The sequence below is a fragment of the Peromyscus maniculatus genome, chromosome 22 (assembly GCF_049852395.1).
Source record: "Peromyscus maniculatus bairdii isolate BWxNUB_F1_BW_parent chromosome 22, HU_Pman_BW_mat_3.1, whole genome shotgun sequence".
Lineage (NCBI taxonomy): Eukaryota > Metazoa > Chordata > Mammalia > Rodentia > Cricetidae > Peromyscus > Peromyscus maniculatus.
In genome coordinates this window covers 56,105,218-56,117,439 of record NC_134873.1, presented here as the reverse complement: position 1 = coordinate 56,117,439, position 12,222 = coordinate 56,105,218, and the positions used below count along the sequence as shown (strand labels likewise).

The 12,222-nt window shown below is 48.1% G+C and overlaps 1 protein-coding gene across 3 annotated transcripts in view; it reads right to left on the bottom strand.

Moving 5' to 3' along the window:
• Ttc7a (tetratricopeptide repeat domain 7A) overlaps nucleotides 1-12,222 on the bottom strand; it is a 113,974-nt gene that overhangs the window by 81,496 nt on the left and 20,256 nt on the right. For all 3 annotated transcript variants that reach the window (XM_076559192.1, XM_006986488.4, XM_076559193.1), the window contains 2 exons: nucleotides 2,438-2,568; nucleotides 620-735 (listed from right to left, as the gene is read on the bottom strand). In XM_076559192.1, the coding sequence (XP_076415307.1) occupies nucleotides 620-735; nucleotides 2,438-2,568 (247 nt within the window). The remainder of the gene's footprint in view (nucleotides 1-619; nucleotides 736-2,437; nucleotides 2,569-12,222) is intronic.

Genomic DNA, 12,222 nt, shown 5'->3' with positions numbered 1-12,222 from the left:
CCGGCTTGGCATAGAACGCCGCCACCACCTCACTGATCATAGAAACAGATGACGAAGACTGACATTCTGGGGCCCCAAGGTAATGCACAGGAACGCAAGCTTCCTGCTCCCTCTGACGATGGCTCCCCAAAAGGATGAGAGGTTTTACTTTCACCATCTTTCCTGCCTCATGGACCACTGAAAACTGAAGCGGGCAAGAACCAGGCGAAGGAAAAGGAAATGGCTTTGCCTATAACTTCCCAGTGAGCACCGCCAGGCCAGTGCTGGCTGGTGGGCCCCGTGCCCTTCAGCACCAGCTCTGAGGCCTTGGGCTGCCACTGGTCCCTCTGAAGAGAAGCGCTCCTGGCTCTCCCTCCACGCCTGCCTGGGCTCCTCCTGTGTGCACCCAGGCTTTATTGCTTCAATTGCTCCTACAACGTGGTCCTCTGAACACTCCATCTGACATGGGCACGACCCAAGCGAGCCAGCTCTATGAAATTCTCTAGAAGAGTGTGCATGCACGCACGCACGCACGCACACATATGCACGCACAGGCCCAGCCAAAACAGAGTGAGGCCGGTGTGGAAAGCCCAGGCCCAGAGAGGCGCATCCAGGGCTTCCTGGGCCAACAGCCACCTACCCTTTCTTCAGGTTCTTCACATATGCACTCTGGAGGGCGGCTTCCAAGAAATAAGTGAGCTCATAGTCAACTGAGGGACTGCCTTTTAGGTGCCTCGATGTGCTGTTGTTTGAGGTCTGAGGAGGAAGAGTAAAGGTACAGTGGTCATCTAAGAGTTCAGAGGCGGCCGGACAGGACATCAGGTGTAAAAGATTACATCTGAAAAGCACGTGGCTCGGAGCAGACTTCTATGAAAAGGAGAAATGTAAAGAGCTCCTGACATAACTGTCCACCAATGACCCGAAGGACCTTGGGGAGAGTCAACTCAACCAAATCTCTAAGCAGCCTCTGTCAGAAAATGGGTGCTGATTGTAATCTCCTCCTCTTTTCTTGATAGCCAATCAAGCCAGAGGCTCCAGGGCCGGGGCGATTTGGCCCTCAGAGAACATCTGGATGCTGCACTTCGAGGTGTGAGCTGCTAACATCATATAATATTAGGGTGGCCCTCATAGCAAAGAAGATTCCAGACCCAAAAGTCAAAAGCAACGAGGTTAAAAAAAAATCCCTTGATTAATGACTTGATGGCCCAAGGTGGAAGGACCCATGATGAGAACAGGTGGCAGCCGATTTACACAGCAAAGGATGTCTGGACTATTATGGCTCTCAGCTCCCATTTACCCCTTCCTTTGCAAACTAATTCTAACTCACTCTGCTAAAGAACCTTCCACCTGCCAGACAGTGGTGGGGCCCGCCTTTAATCCCAGCACTAGGGAGGCACAGGCAGGTGGATCTCTGTGAGTTCGAGGCCAGCCTGGTCTACAGAGTGAGTTCCAGGACAGCCAGGGCTGCACAGAGAAACCCTGTCTCAAAGGGGTGAGGGGAACCAAACCAAAACCAAAAAAAATAAACAAGCAAAATAGAACCTTCCATCTCGCCTCGACTAAATATCTACAAAGCATAATTTCTACTTGTGCGCCACAGAGACGTACACAGGTGTTAGAGATTATGCCCTGGCGTTCCTGCCAACACTACTCATTGGCTGCACGAACTCGGGAGGCTGTATAACGTCTCTCTAATTTTGACCCTCTTTATCTGTAAAGTGGGCATCGTAGCAGCACCTGTTTCATCCCCCCCATGGAGAGGGTTAAGTGACAGAATGTATATAAACCCCTCAGAGCACTGCATGACGTAACAATAGGTCCTCCTTGCGGGGAGGAGCTGAGCTCCTCCGAGAGGCACACTGGGGGTTGATGCCCTGTGTACCGTTAAGACAGGCCCGCCCCGGGAGGGTGGGCTGTGGCCCTGGGAACTTGTTCAAATCCTGCTGGCTGCCTCTGTCCACCTCTGAAAGGCTTGGAGAATGGGGACCACAGCCCCTCTTCCCTGGAAGCTCAGCAGAGCTCTCCCGAGGTGCCGGAAAGCAGGGAAGGATGAAGGATGGAAAAATCAGCCTGATCCTGTGTTATGTCCAGGAGACCAGTGGTTTGATCTCACTAAACTTCATTTACTACAGGGCCGCAGAGGCGTGACACCTTTGACCCAGGGCTGTTGTCGGGGGTGATCAAGTGAATAGATACAAACAGGCGTTGTCACATCTGACCCTGCACCTTCAGCTCACCCTGGGGTTCCTGCTCCCTTGAGTGTGACACGGACCCACTTATTTATTAAAGGTCTCCTCCTGTGGTAGAGTTCCTAACAGAACCGCTGTACCGTAATGGGTTCTCCAACCAAAGGAGAGAGTCTGGAGAGGAGGCGCCTTCTTCTAACATCCAGGAGGACCAAGGAGGTTTGTGCTCAAGAGGGAGCAGCTATTTGCACAGTACCCCATCCCCAGCTCACCTTCTCCAGCTCCTGCAGGAAGACCTGAGCCACCCAGGAGGCCCTCTCAAAACAGGCGACCACTTCCTCCTCCCGCTCAGTCAGGCGGATGTGGGAGGCGATGGAGTTGGGCAGACGTTCCAGGGAGAGGCCTGCAGGGAGAAACAGAGAGCCTCAGACCTGCCCTGCTTGGGCCCCGTACTCCAGGCCCTTCCCAGGGGCACAGGGTAGGCGCATCTGAGGGGATGCATGGTATGGAGCAGCAGTGGGAGACTGAGGTCCACGGAGGGGAGGGGAGAAGCTGAAGCAACAGTGGTGTTAGCAGCAGCCGGGAGGGAGCAAGCAACAGCCCAGAGAAGGCACCGGGGCCCCACATGGCGGGGTCCACTGTGCCAGCCCTGCCCAGCCCTGCAATACAAACAAGGTCAGCCCCAGGAGCCGACCGTTCACCTCCGGGGAGTTATCTGTGTGACCAGCTATCTGCTTGCAGTGGACACCTGCTGCTCTGGCCTTGTCTTTCGGCAGCAGCATCCGGCTTTTCCTCTGACCACGGCCATTGTCTCAGCATGGTGACAAGCTAAGGGTAGCATCATGGCCCAATACGGGCCAACAGAAATGGTCTCATGAGTGCTACTCATTTCACCGGCATTGTTAAGCTGGTGCCAGAGGCTCACCTGGAAATGCTAGAGAAAATCTGCCTTAAAAAGTGTTCCAGGGCTGGAGAGTTGGCTCGGCAGTTAAGAGCATTTGCTGCTCTTCCAAAAGCCCGAGGTTCGATTCCCAGCACCTGTATGGCATCTCACAAGCTTCTGTAACTCCAGTCCCAGGGGAGCCAATGCCCTCTTCTTACCTCAGTGGGCACCAGGCATGCACATAGTACACAGACATACATGCAGGCAAACATCCATACACATAAAATCATAAAAAAAATTAATCTATAAAAAAAACTTTTAATATCTAGCCAGACTTGGTGACACATGCTTATGATGTTAGCACTTGGGAGGCTGAGACAGGGGGATCATGAGTTTGACGGCTACCTGAGACAACTTACTAGGACCTCATATCAAGAAAACAAAAACAAAAAAACAAAACAAAACAAAACAAAAACAGACCAAACAAACAAAATAATATCCACACAGAGTAAATTTAAATGACACTATTCAAATGCATACATTAAAATGATTAATTTTATGCCATGTCATTCTCTTTACCGCAGCTAAAAATGTCCTTCAATTAATAAGCATATAGCTCCAAGGGCCAGACAAAAGTTACTAAACCAATCTGCAAAAGACAAAGGAGGAAAAGTATTATTAAACATATTGGGGTTTGGGGAGAGAGAAAGTCCACATAGAATAATGATAGGAAGCCGGGCGGTGGTGGCGCACGCCTTTAATCCCAGCACTCGGGAGGCAGAGCCAGGCGGATCTCTGTGAGTTCGAGGCCAGCCTGGGCTACCAAGTGAGCTCCAGGAAAGGCGCAAAGCTACGCAGAGAAACCCTGTCTCGAAAAACCAAAAAAAAAAAAAAAAAAAAAAAAAAAAAAAAAAAAAAAAAAGAATAATGATAGGAAAAGTGCAGATTCCAAAATACAGTGTTGGACTGCCAGGACGCTACCATCTCAGCTCCACCTCCTAGAAATGTCCACGTCGGAGCCAACATCCACCTACCCACCCACTTACATTCTTTTTCCTTCTTACTTTGCTTTGTCAGTCAGTTTATTGAACTATTTCTGTGGCTTGCAGCTAACAGAGACCTGACTAGAGAACGTTGCCCCTTGGGACTAGGGTTTCCCCATAGGCAGAACCACTGTGTCCCCCACCTTTGCACCTCACATTGCCTTGTGTGTGACAGACACTGATAATTTATTCACAGAAAGGGTTAAGAACACAGTCAAAAAAGAAAGTATCTTCAACAAATGGTGCTGGCATAACTGGATCTCAATATGTAAAAGATTACAAATAGATCCATATCTGTCACCATGCACAAAACTCAAGTCTAAGTGGATCAAAGACCTGAACATAAATCCAGTTACACTAAACTTAACAGAAAAGAAAGTAGGAAGCACTCTTGAACGCATTGGCACCGGAGACCATTTCCTAAATAAAACACCAACAGCACAGGCCCTGAGCACAACAATTAATAAATGGGACCTCTCAAAACTGAGAAGCTTTTGCAGGGCAAAAGACACAGTCAATAAGACAAAAAGACAGCCCTGCAGAATGGGAAAAGATCTTCACTAACCCCACATCTGAAAGAGGATTGATCTCCACAGTATATAAAGAACTCAAGAAACTAGACATCAAAATACTGAACAGTCCAATTAAAAAATGGGCTAAAGAACTAAATAGAGAATTCACAAAACAATCACAAATGGCTGAAAGACATTTAAAGAAATGCTCAACATCCTTAATCATCAGAGAAATGCAAATCAAAACGACTCAGATACCACCTTACACCTGTCAGAATGGCTACGATCAAAAACACCAATGACAGTCAATGTTGGAGAGGATGTGGAGCAAAGGGAACACTCCTCCACTGTTGGTGGGAATGTAAACTTGTACAACCACTGTGGAAATCAGTATGGCGGTTTCTCAGAAAATTAGGAATCAAACTACCTCAAGACCCAGCCATCCCACTCTTGGGCATATACCCAAGAAATGCTGATTCATACCATAAAGATACATGCTCAGCTATGTTCATAACAGCACTATTTGTAATATCCAGAACCTGGAAACAACCTAGATGCCCGTCAATGGAAGAATGGATGAAAAAAATGTGGTACATATACACAATGGAGTACTACTCAGCAGAGAAAAACAATGAAAGCATGAAATTTGCAGGCAAATGGATGAAACTAGAAAAAAATCATCATGAGTGAGGTAACCCAAACCCAGAAAGACAGTCATGGTATGTACTCATTCATAAGTGGATTCTAGATATAAAATAAAGAACAATCAGACCACAACCCATAGAACCATGGAGGCTATATATATATAGCATGGAGGTCCCTAGGACAACTGTGGCTTATAATAAATTTAGGTTTTACTCAATTATTGAAAAAAATAGCCAAACGAATGGAAACACATGAACTATGAACCAAAGGCTGAGGGGCCCCCAGCTGGATCAGGCCCTCTGAATAGGTGAGACAGTTGATTGGCTTGATCAGTTTGGGAGGCAACTAGGCAGTGGGACCAAGTCCTGTGCTCATTGCATGAGTTGGCTGTTTGAAACCTGGGGCTTATGCAGGGACACTTGGCTCAGTCTGGGAGGAAGGGACTGGACCTGCCTGGACTGAGTCTACCAGGTTGATCGCAGTCCTCGGGGGAGGACTTGTCCTGGAGGAGGTGGGAATGGGGGGTAGGCTGGGGGTAAGGGGAGGGGGTGGGAGGGGGGAGAATAGGGGAACCCGTGGCTGATGTGTAGAACTGAATGGTATTGTAAAATAAAATAAAATAAAATAAAGAAAAAAGAAAAGAAAAAAAGAACACAGTCCTCTAAGCCTCAACCAGCTGGTCCTCCTGCCCCTTCTCCAGGCTGCATCTCTCCAGTGGGCGGCCTCAGCAGCCTGCTCTACCTGAGGTCTCGCTTCGCTCTAACCAGAACTGCACACTGTTTCCAAAGGGACCTTCCCAAAGTCCCCAGGGGTGCTTCCTGCTACAGAGAAGGTCTAAACTAGGGTTGCTTCACCCCAGGCCCACCACGATCTATCCTGATCATCTTTCTGAGTCTTCTTACCCCACCTGCTTCACCCATCTCAACTGCCTGCTCCCACCTGCCGGGGATGCCATCCTGGCTTGCCCGTGTGGTTCTCCCCGCCTGGATTTCACCGCCTCACCAAGTCCACGGAGTTACTGATCACCTTCTGATCTACTGAATGCCACCTCCTCTCTGAGGTTCTTCCAGACAAACCAACTATTCTCTCCTCTCGGTCCTGGCTTATACTTCTCAGGTCTCACTTAACTCATTTTTCATTGCTCTCCAAAATAGATTGGTAGGCTCTTTCTAGTACCAGCTTTTAAAAAAATAATTTATTTAAATTTAATTTATTGGGCTGGAGAGATGGCTCAGTAGTTAAGAGCACTGACTGCTCTTCCAGAGGCCCTGAGTTCAATTCCTAGCAACCACATGGTGGCTCACAACCATTTGTAATGAGATCTGGTGCCCTCTTCTGGCCTGCAGGGACACATGCAGGCAGAATACTGTATACATAATAATAAATCTTTAAAAATAAATAAATTTATTTTATGTGCATTGGTGTGAACGTGTCAGATCCCCTGGAACTAGAGTTACAGACTGTTGTGAGCTGCCATGTGGGTGCTGGGAATTGAACCTGGGTCCTCTGGAAGAGCAGCCAGTGCTCTTAACCTCTGAGCCATCTCTCCAGCCCCTCTAGCACCAGCTTAATGGGGTTCACTGTCCCCCACCTGGCACACAGTAGGTACCAGACAAGCACAGGCTGTCTGGGTGGAAAAAGAAGCCCAATCATGGCCGACAGAGTACAAAGTGCTCTGCAAATACATGGAAAGGACTTGGCATTGTTTTTCTTGGCTCCAGTATCAACACATACAGATTCAGTGACCTTGCTCTCTTGCCAGGCTGGGGTGTGACCACGTCCAAAGGCCAGGAGCCTCAGCCTAGGGCAAGGTAGGCACAGAATATGAAGGCCATTGCTCAACACAGAGTTACCCAGGTCACTGAGTGTCAACGTGGCGTCTGCCAAGTGACTCACTGTGGAGAGCAGCAGAAAGCTCTCCACTCTGCAGGGCCAGGGAGGAGGAACCGAAAGAGGCAGGAGGCAGGCTCCATGACCTCTTCCAGAGCTGGCCCAGACCTCCCTCCCGAGGTGTGCTGCTTGTCATCCTGCAAGAATGTGGGACAAGCACAAAGTTGCTGAAGAGGACCAGCCCAGAACACTAACACCAGGGGACAGGACACGGCCAACTCCGAGAGACACAGAGTGGATCTGCTCCAAGGCAGCAGTCCTGGGCTGCCCAGAGATGAGCTACAGTGGACTCCCTTCCGCACGCTTCTCAGTCAGGCTGCTGGCTCAAGTCTGCCATGGTCTGGTTCTTCCAAAGGTGAATTGAGACACTGGTGTGGGCCTCCACCTTCCCCCCTGTGCTACATCTGTCCCCATCGCATCCTCCCCCATCCTCCGCACCTCCCACCCCCACCCTGCTTCCAAGCAAAGCTGCCACCATGCCTCTCCAAGAATTCTAAGCCCACTGTTTCTAGTAAGCTCAAAGCAAAACTACCTCCTCCGTGAGACCCTCTGTGATGTTTAGTATTGATGGACAAGTTGATGATACTATCCATGCCTCTGAGCATGTCTGTCAAAAGGATTTTCTGGACTGGGTAAATTGAGGTAGGGAGACCCACCCCAAATGTTGGCAGGACCATTCTGTGGGCTGGTGTTACAGAACAGACTGGGGTATCACGTGACCAACAAAGCCTGCCTGCCCTTGCCATCACGAATTTCTACTCAAACCTGAAGCTGGAATAAACTCTTCCTTCCCTGGGGTGCTTTGGTCAAGGATCTGTCTCAGCCAGGAGGAAAGTAACTAATACCCTCTCTCTTCAAGGATCTGTCTCATGTCTCAGCCGGGAGGAAAGTAACTCATCCCCTCTCCGGGGTGTTTATTTTCCCTCCCTCTGACTCAGCAGCGAATGTTAACTGCATTTCCCACTTGGTGTTTTTTGATTTCATTTGGGTGGCTCAGGGCTTGGAACCCAGACGGGCACACTCCAGGCAGGAGCTCCGCCGCCGCTCTCCATCCAGCCTTAGTATCCATCTCCTGTTCATATCCCTTTACCCTGGCTTGTCACCACGCTATTTCTGATGGATCTTTCCAGCCCAGTGACAGCTCGAAGCCTGCTGTTTAGAAAGTCCCCGGAAATGAGCTAACCCAGATGAGCAAAGGCAGGCAGGCGAGTGTAGTGCCCAGCAGGGATTGGCTCCACCCTCCATCTAAAAAACACATCTTGAAGAACTCCCTACCAAACTGTGACAGATCCCTGAGGCTGTCCTGTCTCAGAGAAAGGTAAACGGGCCTCTAAGAAATAAGACTTAAGACTGTCCTCTGGCCGGGCGGTTGTGGTGCACGCCTTTAATCCCAGCACTTAGGAGGCAGAGCCAGGTGGATCTTTGTGAGTTCCAGGCCAGCCTGGTCTATAGAGTGAGATCCAGAAAAGGCACAAAGCTACACAGAGAAACCCTGTCTCGAAAAAAAAAAAAAAAAGACTGTCCTCTGGCATGCACCTGCATCTACAGAACACGTACGCGCAGCCATGAAATACACATGCATACAAACATAGACACTCATGAACAGACACATACATACACAGATTAGTTTCTTATAAATTATAATAGTCAAATGAAGCAAGCCATCAAAAAGTGCATATGATATGATTTCACTTATACGGCATTCACTATATTAGTGGTCACCTGGGGGATAGTGGTGCGGGTCAGCTGGGAGGGGGTGCTAGGAAACCTTCTAGGGTGGAGGGGATGTTCTATTTCTAGGGTGTTGGCTATGTAGGTATTCACAATAGTGCAAATCATCAAATTATACACTTCGATCTATATGAGCTCACAAATATGAAATTTTACATGAAAAATATTTAAAAGAAATAAAAGAAGTCGAGCAGATATGTTCAGTGAGGATACTGAGTTCTGTAGGATACTTCCTTTCTTTTTTTTAAAAAATTTATTTGTATTTTATGTGTATGGGCATTTTGCCAGCATGTATGTCTGTATACCATGTGTGTGCCTGGTATCCAGGGACACCAGAAGAGGGTGTTGAATCCCCTGGGACTGGAGTTCCAGATGGCTGAAAACCACCATGTGGCTGCTGGGAATTGAACCTGGGTCCTCTGGAAGAGCAGTCAGTGCTCTTAACCACTAAGCCATCTTCCTCCAGCCCCTGTAAGATAACTTTCAACATGCTTAAGACCAATAAAGTTCCCAGAGCCAGAAATCCTTGGATCTAACCGCTAAGGAGGCCAATTTCCTGCCCACAGTGTTTGGAAACCTACCCCAGCCCTGCGAGATCTCCTCTCCTCCTGGTGAGTCCTTCTGCACAAGTGGCCAAGGGTAGCACAGCACCAGGTCCCAGTGGAGACACGCAGCTCTGGAGCCCACCTCAAAGGTTCCTGGTGGTTGTGGACCAACCCTGTGGTCTGGGCAGGAAGCCAACAGCTCCCTGGCACTGCTTCCTGTGCCCACTGGGGACTTTCTGTGCTAACAACATCAAGCCAAGGGAAAGGCCCCTTGGAAAGGAACTCGGGAGCTCTCTATTTTTCAGGTCCAGCCTGGTCTTAGCACCAGGCTGGTCGTAGCTCCTTCAGTCTGAGATGATTCATCACATCCCTGCAGCAGGCCTTCCAACAAGGCCCGCCCTGGGATCCTTGAAGCCCTGGATACAGAAGTGCAGAGCAAAGGAGGCCTCCTTTGCTAAGAGACTCCCTTTCCATTCACCCACTCTGCCAGCGGAAGAGCACCCACAGCATGTACAGAAGATGTTTAATCTTGGGTTTACCAAGCATGGGCACCCTGAGTGGTGGGACAGAAGAAAAGGAACCCTATTTCTTCTTTAACTTAAAGGTCAGGTGGTCAATGGTTGTCACAGATCACATCACATCCAAAAGTGGGCAACTTCCAGGCGGTGGTGGTGCACACCTTTAATCCCAGCACTTGGGAGTTTGAGGCCAGCCTGGGCTACAAGAGTGAGTTCCAGCTACACAGAGAGAAACAAACAAGATAAATACTATGCGATTATAACTAAGTGAATTCAAATTCATAGAATAAAAAAGTAAAGGATGGTCACTGGGGGTAGGAGAGAAAAGAGGAAGTATTGTTTAACGAACACAGAGTTTCAGTTTTACAAGAAAAAGAGGTCTGGAGACTGATTGCACAGCACTGTGTGACCAATGAGAAAAGGCATGCTTCTTTCGCATGCTTCGTGTTTTCATTGTTTGTTTGAGACAGGGCCTCGGTACCCCAAACTTGATCTTGCTATGCAGCTGAGGATGGCCTTAAGCCCCTGATCCTCTTGCCTCTAAAACCCAAATGCCACATTACAAGCGTGCACACCATGCTCAGCTCTTGGAATTTTTATGATATATATGAACCTATGTATCTCTGATACTGGGGAATGAACTAAGCATGACTCAGCCACTGAATATATAAACTACCGTGTGTGTGTGTGTGTGTGTGTGTGTGTGTGTGTGTGTGTGTGTGTGTGCGCGCTTATGTTTTAACATAATTTTTATATTGTCTTTTGGTCTCAGGTAGCCCAGGCTAGCCTCAGGGGTGACCATAAACTTCTGGTCCTCCTGGCTCCATCTTGCAAGTGTGGGACTACAGCATGTGCCACCATGCCTAGACTTATGTGGTTCTATAGGAGCTCACAAATATGAAATTTTATATGAAAAATATTTAAAAGAAATAAAAGAAGTCAAGCAGATATGTTCAGTGAGGATATTGAGTTCTGTAGGATTCTTCCTTTCTTTTTTTTTTTTTAAAATATTTATTTGTATTTTATGTGTATGGGCATTTTGCCAGCATGTATGTCTGTATACCATGTGTGTGCCTGGTATCCAGGGACACCAGAAGAGGGTATTGAATCCCCTGGGACTGGAGTTGAGAACCACCATGTGGGTGCTGGGAATTGAACCTGGGTCCTCTGGAAGAGCAGTCAATGCTCTTAACCACTAAGCCATCTTCCTCCAGCCCTTGTAAGATAACTTTCAACATGCTTAAGACCAATAAAGTAGAACTGTTGCTCATAGGACAAGAAACTGCATGTGATTCAACTCCGTTTAGGAAGGGGAATTGAACACTAGCTTGCCTTACAAGAAACACACTCTGGGGAACAAACCCGAACCTTTGTATACACTAGGGAAGCAGTCTACCAACAGAGCTGCCTTCCCAGCTTTAACATCATTCTTTAAAGGATTTATTTCTTTTTATTTTTTTGTATATGAATGCTTTGCCTGCACAGAGTAGGTGCATGCCTGGTGCCTGTGGACACTAGAAGAGGCCATCAGGTCCCCTGGCACTGGAGTTACGGGTGGTCGTGAGCCACCATGTGAGTACTTGGAACAGACTCAAGGTTCTCCACAGGAGCAGCAAGTGCTCTCAACCACTGAGCCATCTCTCCAGCCTCTCACAAAATATTTTAAAAATAATTTTCAGACAGGGTTGCCCAAATTTGCAAATCTCCTGCCGTAGCCTCTCCGGCAGCTGGGATTGCAGGCAAACACCACTGTACCTTGCAACCTTAACTCTTAACAGTAGATGTCAATGCATAGCTTATGGACTTGTCCATATAAATCTGTAAGGAAAAGAGACTGGAAGGATATATCTCAAAATGTTTACAGAGACCGGAATCCTAGTTTATCCAAACAAACAAACAAAGAAAATGGGATTACCAACAAAGCCTGGCTCACAGGGAAGCCATGTGAAGTAAACAAATGAAATATCATAAAGGGCTGTGCTATGATGCTCACAATATCCTCCTAGTAAGCACACTTTTCTCCAGGCCCACAGGTGAAAGACCTAACTCAGGGAGAACAGATTCATTCCAACACCCCTTGGGTACAAGTACTAGAAATGAGACCAGATGTCGGCCCTCTGGCTTTAACATTCAGACTCTCAGGCTTGTCCTTGGCATCCACCAAGGCTCTCCAAATCCCCGGCTCTTCTCTCACCTATCACTTGAGCGCCTGATGGCTGAATTACAGCTGTGTACCCTGCTGGTAGGGTAGGTCCAAGGATGCATGTTGACTTCTCAAATGCACTCCCTA